This window comes from Capra hircus, chromosome 6 (genome assembly GCF_001704415.2).
Source record: "Capra hircus breed San Clemente chromosome 6, ASM170441v1, whole genome shotgun sequence".
Lineage (NCBI taxonomy): Eukaryota > Metazoa > Chordata > Mammalia > Artiodactyla > Bovidae > Capra > Capra hircus.
In genome coordinates this window covers 36,501,394-36,516,819 of record NC_030813.1, presented here as the reverse complement: position 1 = coordinate 36,516,819, position 15,426 = coordinate 36,501,394, and the positions used below count along the sequence as shown (strand labels likewise).

General features: G+C 40.7%; 1 protein-coding gene across 11 annotated transcripts in view; it reads right to left on the bottom strand.

The window, feature by feature from the left end:
• FAM13A (family with sequence similarity 13 member A) overlaps positions 1-15,426 on the bottom strand; it is a 342,045-nt gene that overhangs the window by 34,407 nt on the left and 292,212 nt on the right. For all 11 annotated transcript variants that reach the window (XM_013964541.2, XM_005681435.3, XM_005681436.3 and 8 more), the window contains 3 exons: positions 11,419-11,495; positions 11,014-11,056; positions 1,027-1,174 (listed from right to left, as the gene is read on the bottom strand). In XM_013964541.2, coding sequence (XP_013819995.2) covers positions 1,027-1,174; positions 11,014-11,056; positions 11,419-11,495 — 268 coding nt within the window. The remainder of the gene's footprint in view (positions 1-1,026; positions 1,175-11,013; positions 11,057-11,418; positions 11,496-15,426) is intronic.

Below are 15,426 nucleotides of genomic sequence, written 5' to 3'. Positions count from 1 at the left end.
AGAAGTATCATGGTGCCACTATTTTTCACCTTGTGGTCTTCCTGGATCATCTTAAGATCATTAACATAATGAATACTTTTTGGTTTAAAAAAAAGAGGCGGGGGTAGAAGACAAGCAAACTTGGGTGCTTTTGAAAAAGACTGACTTTTTATTTTAATAATTGTGATTCTTTAAGTCATTGTGTTAACTCAGGCCATGGCTCTGAACTCGGGAGCACAATTTCTCCCTCTCTCTACCTTCAGACACACAGACTGTCTAGAGGCAGATGGGCACTTATTATGGAGACACCCTGATACGTGTCTGGATGCAGACATATGGATCATGGAAGAACAGCAGCTTGAGAGAAGTACTGCAGATCCTCCCTGAAATACAGGTTTGACAAGATGAGGATACCCTCTTCTGCAGAGATAAATGTCTAACATTTATGTCAAAGATCTCTAGGAAAACCAGTCTCAAGAACTACATTATAGGCTTTCAATACGAAGCACTTTTATTCAGTGTTCTCTTTGATAAGCAGATTCTTTATGTTTGCTAACCTGGATTTTAAAAATTTACCCATAGAAACAGACATGGAAGCAAAGCAAATCAAAGTATTCTTCTTGAAAAGTGAGGAGGAGATTTAATGAGGAAGGTAGAGGGTCGCCATGTAGCAGGGGGAAGGTCAGTAACACTGACAGCGAATCCAAAATGCACACCAGTTCTGTGTTACTCAGCTTGGTACTCCTGGAAGGAAAATGCACTCACATCTCAGCACTCCTGGTAAGTCAGAAAGAAAAAAAAAACGGCTGCAAGGTGATACTAGAATAAAGGGCAAGCACATTTTCCTTCTTAGATTGCAATCACTCTTGGCAACACCGAACGTGACACATTCCTATGTCAGGGGAAGGATTTTCAGTCATTTAGAAATGTGGCTACTTCTGCACACAGAGCTCTTGCTCTCACCCACGCACCCAACATGCTTCTCCTTTCTGCTAATTTACATGTGATTCTCCAGTATTAAATCATCCGAATATCTGATAGCCTTACCTTCCCAGCTCTTCTGGTCACACAGTGCAGTCAGGTCCAGCTCAGGCACTTCGGACACAAAGCTCTCCTGCTGGTCATCAGCATCCGGAGTCCTCTGCAGCTTGCTGTCAGGCAGGCTGGGATGCTCCTGGATCTTCATTGTGGGGTTCTGTGACAACAGCACAACGTCCTCAAATCTCTACTGTTCACCAAGACCCAAAAACGTCTGCAGCAATTCCACTCCTGCTGAACAAAACCTCCCAAGCCACAGCTGCTGGTGTCCCCGGCACTAAAACCAAAATCATAGCCTGATGCCCCCTGGATGCTAGCTGGTCACTTGCATGCAGAAAGCAACTGCCCATCTGTGCGCCTTTAACTTTTCTTCTGGGAGAAAGACAAGATCATTTCCGAGGGCTGTTCTTCCTGATAACTGCTGGCAGCTGACAGACTGGATGATAACTGACTGGGGCCAGGAAGGAGGGAAAGGGAGTTTGTGTTTCCTTAAAGGAGTATGGCTCTCCAGACTGTAAATAACAACCCAAAACTCAGCTACCGTTGTTGCTAAGGCTGTAGCAGCAACATGGTGTCTCTCACGCAGCCTTCTCTGCCCCTTAGGTAAACGGTCCTGCAGGGCCAGGAGCAGAGGCTGTGCACACGCGTGCTCTCCTGCTGGCCCTGCAGGCTTAGAGCAATTAAGCGGGGCTAGCTGCACATTCCCAGATTTCCTGTGACTGTTTTCGCCACGGTGTGGGGAGAACAGACTATTTATGGAGGAGCTCTGGGTATTCAAGCATTGTTGCGCAAATTCAAACAGCACGGGTGGTGGTGGTGGAGGGGGTGGCTTGCTAGCTACCAGCTAGCAGTAAGGAATACGGACTCTGGAAAGGAGCCAAAATTACACAGGGAGCATGACTTTTTTTTTATTTTTTAAAGTAAAAAGCCAAGAGCTGGAAAGTCAGCAAGGCATAATTTATATCTTACAAATATGCAACTGTCACTTCTTTTCCTACTATTCATTTACTCTGAATAGTAAATACTCAGCACCCTTGGTTTTATTTACTGGTGGCATCTGCACCAGGCGAGGACATCGGAGGAATGGGAAAACTCCCCCTCAACACAAGGCTATCTTAACTAAGCGATTTTATATTTTTAAAAATGCACTGCAATTTAGTCTTTTTTACCTTGTTCTTTTGGCATCCAGTAAACCCAACCATTGTCATACTCCCCCCGTCACGAAATTATAAACAAAAGTGCTGCCTCACAAAAACATTTCTCCAGTAGCACAGATTTGTACAAAAGATTTTCTTTGAGAATAACTGGAAATTTATTTGAGCAAATATATCATCATTAAATTAAAAAAAAAAACCCAAACATCTGGGAAATCATAAATGTTTCTGTTAATGTATGAGAAATGTTCTTATGCTTAAAATAAAGCACTACTAAGACTTCCAGCTCCTTTTAATAGCTATTCAACCTACTTTGATATCACCAGGGGAATAGTCAGGGCTTTTACTACTGTATTTCCATGAAATGAAGCATTTTCTTCACATTTGGGATAAAATGAAATCACCAGTCAGTTCATGAAAGTCAGATGGAAATGCCAACTCGGGCTTTAAGACACTTTAAAAACTCTGCTTGTGTATTATAAGGGGGGGGGAACCCACACACACACACAGTATTTATGCCACAAAAATCGTTTGCACACACACATACACACACACAGTATTTATGCCACAAAAATCGTTTGTGCGCACACATACACACAGTATTTATGCCACAAAAATCGTTTGCACACACACACACACACACACACACACATACACACAGTATTTATGCCACAAAAATCGTTTGTTTCCTGAGCTGAATCCTAATGAGACCAGTGCTGAAGGACCCAATCTGGTGCTCAGCTTTTTAAAAGTTATAGCATCAGTTAGTCACCAACCATTTGTGTGTGTGTCAGAACCTCATATGGCAAATAAACACTTCCTCAACAAAGAGCTCTAATACCTGTTATACTTAGAGACAGAAAAAAGGGAAGAATATAAAAAATGTGATTCCATGGTGTAAGTATGGCACTTTCTTCACCAGGAACATCTGTGAAGCACTGACCCTGTGAGGCGGTGGAGCGGATGGGGGTTTTCCTTCCAGGCAGACTTGGGATTGAAGAGCAACTGAGTAGCTCGGTGCCCTGGCTGAGCCGTTTCACCTCTCTGAGCCTCCACTTCCTAAACTATAAAGCGGCATTAATAACACCCATCTTGCATGGTTCCTTTGAAGATCTGAGGGGAAGTAGAAAAGGCCTCTAAGCATGGTGCCTGGGGCAGAGACACACAAATGGAAGTGATCCCTCTTCCTATTATTAGGCACCATAGGAAGATGAGTAAAATATTGCTACCCCTCAAAATGCTCAAGAGAGGAGTTAGAGGAGGCTTATACAACTGCAATTCAAGGAGAAACGTGCTACAACAGAGGCAGGGCAGAGTCTTGGATGCATTAGGAAAAGATATTAGAGAAAAGGGCCGCTCGTGTTCCCGTCATTGATCAACAAGAGTAAAGGTGTTTGGGCCCTGTGGGTCAGGGGGTCGGGGAGGAGGGCACCCCACACAGAGGGAAGGAGGAGGGGAGGCTGTGGGCACAGGGCTGGGCAGGGGCAGGGGATGCCGAGTGCCGGGGAGATGAGGCTTGGGTGCCAGCCTTCAGCACAGATGACACGCGTGCTGGGTGAGCAGGGGCTGGGCTGACAGAGGCCTTGCACGCTGGCCTAAGTTTGGATTTTATCCTGTGGTAGATAATGGAAAGCCATTGAAGGATTTTAAAAAACAGCCTTGGGGACTTCCTTGGTGGCCCAGTGGCTAAGACGCCACACTTGCATTGTAGGGGGCCTGGATTCGATCTATGGTCAGGGAACTAGATCCTACAAGCCACACAGCGAAACAAACAAATACTTAAACAAAACAAAAAGACCAGTAACGGAGAAATGTGTGTTTTCCAGGCTGATGTCTTAGGCGTGGGAATGCACAGTGCTGGGAACACCTGCAGGCTTAGAGCTGGGCTCAGAGGCAACCTGTGTCCTCTGCTCACACCAGCTGCTGGCTTTGCTCCCCGTGCCCCCTCAGAGCGCTTGACAGTCTGCAGTGCTTGACACGACACATGGGAAATCCCCAAATTACGCAGACACAAAAGCTGACTTAAAACGTGCAAAAAAAAGCTGGCTTAAAACGTGCACTTTTTATGACTGCCACATGTGAATTTGCACAAATTTCAAAGTAAAAAAAAAATTAACTAGAAATTAATTAGTTAGAAAATTTTTCCTAAGTTTTTGTTTTCTCTAAAATGCCTGGGTTTATTCACTCCTTCAACAACACGGTTTAGTGTACCCACTCTGTCCCAGGATCTGTGTGAGACGTGCAAGCTCCCTGCACTTAGGAGCTGACATTTAGAGCAACAGACTCAACTGTGCTCTGTGGAGCTCTGGAAACTTGATTTTGGTGCAAGGCAACAGCGGACTACCTTGTGAATCAGTGAACTGCTCTTCACGGTGTTCACAGAGTCTGGGAGTTAGGGATGTAGGAGAGGGAGCACCACCCTAGGTAGGACACTGGAATAGTCGGCCTTGACAGGACTCTATTATTCTAACAAAGAGAATCAGGTCTAAACCTTACTAGTTTATTCAGTTACAGTCCCATGGACAGAGGAGCCTGGTAGGCTACAGTCCATGGGGTTGTTAAGAGCTGGACACAACTTAGCGACTAAACTCCCACCATTCAATTATAATAGTATATATTACATGTTATATACATGTAATAGGGCTGTCTATTATACATCAGGTGCTAGAGATACAAAGAAAAAATTTATTTAGTCATTCATCTAAGAAATCATTTTGAGGGCTTATCACGTGCTAGACAGTTTTTTAGACATTGGAGAAACTTCAGTGGCCCAAATGAATCTCTGCCCTAATCAATCTTACAGAAGGGGACAGTTGATAAAGAAAAAGAAGTCAAGCAGTGACATAGACTACGGAGAAAAATCCAGCAGGGTAAGGAGGATGCTGAAGGTAGGGGCCATGCCCTGCTATCTCATATCGGGTAGCCAGGGAAGGCCTTTCCAATAAGGTGGCATGTGAGCAGAAACACAAAGGAGACACTCTTTGAGGGAAGAGTATTCCAGGAAGAAGGAAAGCAAGTGCAAACGCCCCGAGGCATGGTCATGTTGTGTATGTTTAGGAACAGCAAAGAGGTCCCTGTATTTGGAGTCAAGAATGTGCGCTGTGCCATAAATAACAGGGCGTCACTCACACTGAAGACCTATACATACATGTGCTTGATATACATGGACTTCCAGACTCCCTGGCTGATTTTCTGCACAGCAAGGGAGAGATGTGTCCTTCATAAACCCACACGAGCTCACACAGCCGGGGATACACGTGGCAGGGCTCGCTCACCAGCACATTCACAGGCGTGGCCCTGTGCCGCTGTGCTCTGACCAGTCCCCCAGGGTGCTCTTTCTCTCGTCTGCTGCTGTATCTGAAGACCTGATTCCCAATTTCTGCTGACATGGTCACCTTGCTGGTGTTGGCAGAGGGGGCTGATAGCGTGGACCCAGGTATGCATGTACATGGAGGAAGGATACTGCTTTGTAGCAACACATGAGCCAAAAACTCCTCTTACTTCAAATATCTGTCAGCCTAGTCTGATGAGGCACCTTGCCAGGCTTCCCACCCTCTAGTAGTCTTATCGTGGAGCATCAGGCCTGTGTACGTGACTGTCTGTTTCTCCTATTAGATCATTAATGTGCAAACGTCAAGGACAGTCTTAAATACCAAAAATATCTTTTGGTTTCAACTTTCGTTGTTTACACAAATTGTATCTTCAGTTAAATCTGGGTTAATGCATTCATTTCATAATTTTCAACTCAGAGAGCCTTGTGCTGTCACACACAAAACCCCGTCAAAAATGTGGCACTGTATGAAAACATGCTAAATATTTATGTGATGAAATAAACTGAGTGACTGGCTCTTAGGAGGGACAACATGGCAGGGCAGATATGGGTTTTACAGTTAGAGATCTGAGTTCAAACACAGGTGACCAGCAGCAAGATCTTCAATGAGTAAACTTTGTATCTGAGATTCTTTTTCTCTAATACAGGACCATAACTTCACACAGTTGGGAAGATAAAGTGAAAAATATGTAGTGTAAAAAGAGCTAGCTTGTCATAACTGTAGAAGAGATGCTAATTCCATTTATACACTACCTCCCTTTACCATTCATTCATTTGGAAGTGTTTATTGAACATATACTATGTGCTAGGCACTGGAATTACAAGAATTAACGAGACGGGGGATTCAGAGCAGAAGGGATTCACTGATCGTATAAGTGCCAAGTCACATGCATGTTATAGAAGAAAAGCACAGGATGCTAGGGAGCAAACGAGAGAGAGCTCCCCTAGCCTGGGGCCACACTTTACACTCCATGGTCAGGTCAAGGAGCCATTAACTACCAGTCTATCCACCTCACTCCTGTTAAGACTTGTCCCTGTCTGGCTGGGCCTGGCCAGACTTCACTCATTCTGCTCCTTCTTGTTCTTCAGTGGCTCAACCATGTTTGACTCTTTGAAACCCCATGGCTTGCAGCATGCCAGGCTTCCCTGACCTTCACTATCTCCCGGAGTTTGCTCAAATTCATGTCCACTGAGTCGGTGATGCTATTTAACCATCTCATCTTCTGCCGTCCTCCACTCCCTTCCTGGCCTCAAATCACTGGTGAATGTTTGTTCCACCCCCTCTCCCTACCTGCACAGGATTTGGATAGGAAGTGGCAGGACAGTATCAGCGCCCTCCACAAGGCAGTGTGCACAGGAAGGAGCCAGAGAAGTTAACAGAAGAGCCACATGAAGTGTAAACATTTACTGTTTGGCCTGACAAGAAAGGAAAATAAACATAACAAATTCCCCAAATTCATGTGAATTACCAAGCTTCAGTAGCCTTTCAAGACTGGATGGAATTGGAAGAGAATCTAAACAAACAGCTTTTCAAATCTTTCTGGTTCTAGTTTCAGAACCAGTACTTGTGCTCAGTCACTAGGTCGTGTCTGACTCTGTAACCCCATGGACTGTAGCCCGTCAGGCTCCTCTGTCCATGGAATTTTCCAGGCAAGAATACTGGAGTGGGTTGCCATTCCCTTCTCCAAAATCCTAAAGCTTCCATGAAATACAATGAGGCTGAAATAACAGAGTCATCCATTTCATAAATACTTGTTGATGAGGATATTTCAGAATTTATCTCAAACCTTCTCAATGCAAATACAAGCCTGCACTTAAGCTCCTATGATAACTAATATTAATTCTCATGCTTGATTAGAAAGTCTTATCTTTTCTCCTTCTCTCTTCCTTTTTTTTGAAGCAGGATAAGAAAAAGGGAAATAGTCTTTTGTTTATTATGAATGTCCTGTTTGTGATCAAAGGTATGCTTCTAAGCCCTTCTAAGCAGTAGGCTTAGAAAGCATAAAGAATGTAAGAATATCTTGAAGGAATTTAACACTTCAACTTCTGACTATAATGACCTCTCCCAGATAACTGCATACGCTACCACATAATTAAAAACTTTTACATGTTTTGCTTTTCTGACAAAAGGATTAAATATAAGGTTATCATTTTACTGTTCTGGATTTTATACAGAAACATGAAATACTTCAACAATAGAAAACAGCTTGTCAGAAGGAATCAAGCTGAAACATAAAGCATAAACTCCACAGAACTCTGAAAACCTGTTCTTTCAGGGTTATCTTTCAGAATCTAGAAATTTCTATTTTTAAGGACGACCTCTCTCCTGGATACTTCCACTTGTCAAATGAGTTTAAAAACAAACAAGAGAACAAAGTCTTTGAACTCCACATGCTCAGGGAACAGGGGGCTTCAGCCCTTGCACGTGTCATCCTATTTCACCCAGCACGTATCATCCTATTTTATAAAAACATCAACCTTTCCAAAACTTAGCTGAAGAAATCATAATTAAATTTTTGGCACTCTGAAGTGACTCTAACTTTTTTTACCCCATTGCCAATGTGTCACTAAACGAATTTTAATACAAGCCACTTTAAGAAATGCAGATGAAATAGAAAAGGATAATTCTCATCACTGACCATCTGAGACCTCAGCAGACTCTCCTTCTGGGTAAAATTAGGTGTATAGGTAAAAGAAATTAACGAGACATACAAGAAAGGATTGATCTGTTTACTTTTCAATACATGCCTTCAAATAAAAACATACCTAAGGCTTCAAAATGATTATTTAAAAAATAAAGTTGTGCCTGCATTTGCCTTTGAGCAGCAGACTCTAAGATGGCCTTTCCCTGCCTGTGTATCCCTCTGAGAAGCATTTCTGAGACTAAAGGTATTCGTCAAACAAGAAAGACAAATCACCTTTCTCCAATAGCTGTCATTTGTTGTGTTATCTTCTATGAATCTGAGCATTTACAAGGAAAAGTTAAAAGGGCAACATTAATGAGGACAGTTCAGTTCAGTTCAGTCGCTCAGTCGTGTCCGACTCTTTGCAACCCCATGAACCACAGCACGCCAGGCCTCCCTGTCCATCACCAACTCCTGGAGTCCACCCAAACCCATGTCCACTGAGTTGGTGATGCCATCCAACCATCTCATCCTCTGCCGTCCCCTTCTCCTCCTGCCCTCAATCTTTCCCAGCATCAGGGTCCTTTCTAATGAGTCAGCTCTTCACATCAGGTGCCCAAAGTATTGGGGTTTCAGCTTCATCATCAGTCCTTCCAATGAACACCCAGGACTGATCTCCTTTAGGATGGACACAATCTGCCTCAATGGGAAATGAAACTGGGAACGTTACCATATCCATTCGTAGTGGGCATGTAAATCTGATGTTATAGGAAATCGAAAAAAAAAAAAAAACCAGCTAAACAGAATTCTAGGAGGGGTAACCAACTTCTAGACTCACTTTTCATTTCTGAAATTTAGGAATTAGTGCAGTATTATCAGAAAATCAGACAATTTGAGTTCCATAAGTTTTAGAAAGTGCCACATATATTAAAATGTAGGAAATTATAATAGCATGGGAAAGAGGTTTAAAAACGGAAGTCAGATCTTTCACAGTCCTTCCTCAACCATAAAGTATCTTTCAGTGAAGGAAACACATGCAGTCACGAGTAGAAAAAGAATCCTCATCTCGTGGAGTGATGCCTTTTTTCCCTCTGTTGGTGCAGTTGTGAAAGAAGGATGACACGGAGAGCTTAGTCTGGATTTTAGCTCACTGCCTAATTTTATCTCCTCGCTGAAACGACCATGATGGCAATGATTATTAATAGTGAGTGCTTCAGAAGCGCCAACGGTGGGCTAGGTGCTGATTGGTAAACGCACATGGGCAACACATGTAAGAATAGTTCCTGGCCCACGGAAGAAAGGCTTGAGATTCTTTCCCTGTGATGCATCTGCCGTTAGAGCTGTCCACAAAAACACCAAGACAAACGGAGTTCAGCACGCATTTGTTTGGGTGCCACTTGGAATTTATGAGTTAATGTTACATAGTTCATCCCAAAGGCTGTTCTCTACCCTTTTATCGCCTAAAGATAAAAGGCAGAAAAGGGGAGAACTGAGAATACCTCTCCAGGAGGCTGGCAGAGCCATTTTCTTTAAAATAATGTTCAATGGCATGATGAGTAGGTGCTCATTGTGAGAAGAGGAAGGGAGCAGAAAAAGGATGAAACAGAAGGAAGCTAAAAACAGTATCATGGGAACACTGTGCTCTGAAAAACTGTGACTAGAGACTAGAAAGAAGGTCTGCTTTTTGCCTGGGTCCCAAGGAAGGAAGCATGAAGCAGCTGGAAATAAAGGATGAGAGCAGTGGCTCAGAAGCTATGAAGTCAGGGAGAAGCCTCCCCTCCTATTGACTGGCTGGGTTAATGAAGAAGTGCCCATGACAGTTGACAAAGAGGAAATATGAGGAATCTAGAGAACTGGGGGGTGGTCGTGTCAGGTGGCCATTCATTTCCAGCAATTTTATACCAAATTCAACATAAGTGTGCGTTTTTCTAAGAAGGGGGTCCATAGCTTTTGAGTTCTTAACTTTCTAGATTGGAAATCTTTACGGAGGTAGGAACTGCAGCTGTTATTAAATCCCAGCTCCTGGCACATTACCTGCACATAGTAGGACTCAGTATATATATTACTGAACAACCCATCAGTGAGTTAGGTTACTGCCCAAAAAAGGTTAGGAATCAGTGGTTAGAGGGGGGATTCTATGCCAAGTCAGAATCCAAGAACAGGTTGAAAAAAGCTTTAATTCTTGCCAAAAAGAAAGCTGATCGTAAGACTGAAGGTGCAGCTGGAAGCATTTGGAAGTAGTGAATTATATACACAAGCATGAATGAAAAATGAAGCTCAGCACATTGAATGGAAGCCAGCATTGGGATAAAGGAAATCAAATAACTTGGGTCAGGAAGGCAATGTCACCAGAGGACAACAGGGAAGCTAGGAAAGTCACCAAAACATTAAGATACAGACAATAGAAGGGAGTTAGACATTATTTTCTCTGTTGTTCACTTAAGACACAAAACTCAGGAAATGAATTTAATAACTTGAAATGATTTTATGTTAATTTGAAAATTAATGAAATTATCTCTGTGACAAATCCACTATGATTCACTGTTATCTGTCTCAATCACTTAAAAAAATGCTTGAATTCATGGAAAATCAAACCAGTAGCTTTGGCTTTTATTTTGTCTTATTTTACGGAAAAAAATCTAAGGAGAAATCTCCCTGGTATTAAAGTTTATCTTCACAAGTCAAATAAAAGAATTTAAGAAAAACCCAAAAGAATAGAGTTCTTACGATCTCTCAAGGAATTTTTACGTCTCAATATTTGCCTTTCTCAACAACTGTCACTTAATCTCATCACCTCTTATTGATAAGCCAATAAATCTTCACAGGGACTCTCAAGAATGTCAGAACAGTCCTGTCACAGCCACAATCTTACTTGGTAGCTACTCACCTCAAAATGCTGGGTCTGTCTGCCATCCTTTTCATTTTCCTTGCTACAAACAAAATATAAACTGTCAGTCTGTTTTATAACAATGCTTCTCACTCATTGAAATTATACTTTTCCTTGTTTTAGAACTTCAGTAGCTCTAAATAAAATGCTTATGAAATTAAAAAACAAAATAGAAAATTGAAACCTAGAAACAACATAAGACATGAATCTGGTTATCTGTCTTTAATAGCACCATAGTAGATTTTCCCATCCTAAAGCATTTTCCTTGTTGTAAAATGCTGTTGGTAAATATAGGGTTTGTTAATTTTATGTTTTTTTTAGTTCTTTGAATGCACATTGCACTAAGTGAAAAAAAGTTTATTCACATTCTTATAAATGGTGTTAGGAGAAAACTCTTAAAATTACCTTCCATCCGACATCAGTTCAACATGATCAGATCCAGTCCTCTCATGAGATGGTGTGGGACTGAGGTTTTCCATGTTCTGTAACAAAACAAACCACTTGTTGTCCAGCAGTAATGGTAAGAAGTACATAACAACAGATCCTTCTTTCTTTAAGACAGACACATGAGATAATAAGTAGATACTAATTCATTCTAGTCCTCAGATTCCCAACTTTGTTAAAATTGGTAAAAATTATGATACTTTATTATACACTGTTGGTATAAAATTGTAATTGCACTTCATCATTCCATTAACAAAATCATTTGACAGCAGACAGAAATGGTCATTATGGCCTACAGTGTTCCTGTTAGGTGTTGTCCACATTTTATAGCTAAATAGAGCAAAACCCAGACTCTCAGAATATTAGGGAAGCATTAGAACTAGACCTGAGGAATCTGACTTCTAATGCAATCAGAAGCCAATGCCACATTCATTGCCTGTTAACATCTTTTCAGTGTTTCTTGTCAAAATGATCTGAGGTGATATGCGGCTTGTATCTAAACTGCAAAATAGCCATCACAAAGACATGGAGTCAACTTAAGAGCCTTTTCTTCTGTGATATATAATGTTAATCTTCATATTAGCCAAATGGAAAAAAATAAACAGGAAACTTACTTCAAGTAGCATGTATTTCAGACTGACGGAGAGGGCGTAACACTTACCGGGAGGCATATTAGTAAGATTTTTTGATTGCCTCTGTGAAAACAGCCAACGGTTTCTAAATACAACCCAGGTGACTGAGCACAAGTAAGCTGTCCCCATGCAGGAAGATTGCAAACAGGCAAACAAGAGCACGTTTGCATTTGGGGGACTCAAACGCACAGCTGCCTTGGAGATTTGGACCTGAATTTCATGGAACTCAAAGATTCATTTCTGCATTAAAAGACTATTAAGTACAATCCATGTATTCTGTGTTGTCAAAATAAAGAACACCTTGAAGCAACATGCATTCATCTACCCATTGATAATCTTCCACTGTGAAAAGCCCATTGCAAAACACATCTGATTAAGGTTTACAGTGATCCTACGAAACTGAGATATACAAAACTCTCCACAAAACAAGCATATAGAGTAGATAACTTGCCTTGGGCTTGGTAGCTGGATAAATTATTTTCCATTTATGGTGGTATGGTCAACTTGTCTGCAACTCTTAAAAGTTTAAAGCCCTAGGTTCCATCAAGTATAAAAACAAGGGAGACAACATACCATAAGAGTTATTAATAGTGGCTCTGGAGTCAGAATGTTTGGGTTTGAATCTTAGCTCCATCATTTATTAACTGTTAAGATCCTACTGACTCTGTTTCCTCAGCTGTGAAATGGGGGTGGCAACAATACTTAACATAGGGTGGTTGTAAGGATTAAATAAGGTAACACATGTAAAGTATTACGCTAATGTCTTATACATTTAGTGAATATTAGCTATTGGTGGTGTTATTATGATTTCTAAAACTGTGTAATCTCCAAGAAAATATATTACTGCTATTTGCCCACAGTTAAGATGATGTCCCAGGAACTGATAAGACAGTGTTTGTGTCTGCCATTACTGCATACCCACTGACACATTTAGATAATTTACACAGATAATATTAGAATGGATCTGAGAAATTTAAATATATATATGTGTATATATATATAAACATTCAATAATATGTGCATTTTTATACCTCTAAAGTTTGAGTTAGAAGAGGCTTCTCTAAAACGGCTCTCATTAAGCCAGAGCATAGTTGCTCTTATTACTGGAATGTGATTGTCCTGATAAAGAGCAATCCATCTTTAACAAAGAATCTTTGTGCACACTGGTAATCTTCAATAGAGTATCAAAATCTTTAGTGTAAGATCTAGTGCAATAGTATTAAATTTCCCTGAAGCTCTGAAAGATGAATTCCTAGGGAAAGCACAACCCTCTACCTTCAGATCACATTAAATAAAACACTGTCCATGAAATGCCTTTATAATTATATGCAAATAACTATTTCAGAAGAAATAAAAATCTTCAGGTGGGAGGCTAAGATACATTCAGAAAGAACATAAAATAAACCATAATATAAATTTAAAGATATTTCAGTTAGCAGAATGTTAGAAGATTGATTTTTTTTTTTCCAAAACAGAAAGAACCAAGATACAATCAACATAGGCTTTGAGAATTACAGAAAATATATAGTTATGTTTTACAACAGAAAGCGTTGCAAAAAGCAGGTGTGAAATGTGAGAAAGTTTAGCTGATTTTCAGGGTAATTTCAACTCTCTCACCTACTCCACTTTTAAAAAAATGTTTGATCTACATGTTTAACAACTCTCTAAGGACCTGAGTTTCTACAGATGTAACTGACAAAGGGTGACTTTCAAAACTGTTCAGTATTTCTCTCTAAAACTTTGTAATAATTCCAGTTTTCATGTTGTCTTCCACACATCTGAGACTGCTGAATATTCATAGTCTGCTTCCACCAAAGCAGCATGCGAGTACACAGTGTTCCTTTGCTAAAGTAATTAGGTTGCCCCTATACCTTTTGGAAACAGGAATATGTGAAGAACGTGTTACAATTGGCAACCTACAGCAATTTTTTAAAGCATGAGACTAACAAGGGTAGGAAAGATCTAGACGTACATAACAAAAGTACCTATTTTCCGTGGGTGCTAAACACTTTATAGATTCTAACTTCCATTCTTTGCCTAAGGGTTTGGAGAGGGAAGATTAAGAAATAGATCAGCCAGTCCCCAACTTCATTGAGGTGGGGAAAGGAGAAAATGAAATGGACAGGTCAAAGTAATGGCTGAAATTTAGAAAGCTTCCATTGTAAGAAAGTATGCTACTGAACTTTCAAATGCCCTGTAGTTGTTAACAGTGCTGGTCTTATGAGAAAATAGCAGCTCAATGACCTCTGAAGGTTTTTAACTGTTTTATGTGCCAAATGCTTCTCCAGGTGTGGTAAGAGAGGAGCTCATTCATGTTTTCATTTATTAAAGTTTGAAGTAAAAGAACTCTTATAAAACATCATGTCTTATTGGATTAATTTAATTTTAGTCTTCTAAAGTTAGTATCTTTTAAAGGTAATAGATAATTTTAAGAAATAGCAAAGGGCAGATTATGTCTTTAAGTATAATTTGATAAAACTGCTTTTAGAATTGCACTAAAAAAGACAGATAAATCTAGTTCTGCCTCATAGAAGGCCTACCAGAGACTTTTGAAAACATACGAATTTTCTATAATTTACTTGGACCATTTGGGGGTGTCAGAAGAAACTGAATTTTAAGAACCATTCTCCTCAATTATAAAAATGACCTAAAATCTATAAAGAGCAAAAGCTTTGAAAAAATTAGACTGTGGAACTTATTTTCAGTTCTTCCCCCTGGCCCCTTCTCTGCTTTGGCACTGACAGATAAGCTCAAACCTGTTTGATCACTGAAATACTTGAAAACACTTGGAGTACAAACAAATTTGGCTTCTGAAACTATAAAATGCTGACGAAACCTTTATACTGTGTGTGTGCTGTGCTCAGCCGCTTCAGTTGTGTCTGAGTTACTCCTCTGCCCACGGGAATTTTCTCGCAAGAATACTGGAGTGGGTTACCATGTCTTCTTCCAGGGGCTCTTCCTGACCCAGGGACTGAACCTGTGTCTCCTGCATTGCAGGCAGATTCTTTACCACTGAGCCACCAGAGAGGCCCGACGAGCCTTTACAGATGACTTCTCTCAACATACAAACAATTCAGTTTGAAGGCTACATGAACACTGCTAGGCAAAACAAGCTCATTATTCTAGCCTTGAGCTGTAAGAGAAGGTATTTGGTATATTCTCATTAACAAAGGATTCATGACAAATTTGAATATGTTGTATTCTTTTGTACACGTCATGTTTTACGGCTTAAAACTGTATAATCCATATTCAAAAAGACTTCCTGGTACTGTAAGAGGACACCTATGGAAGAGCTTGCTAGCTGTCCACCCAAATCCATTCCACGTCTCTTGCACAG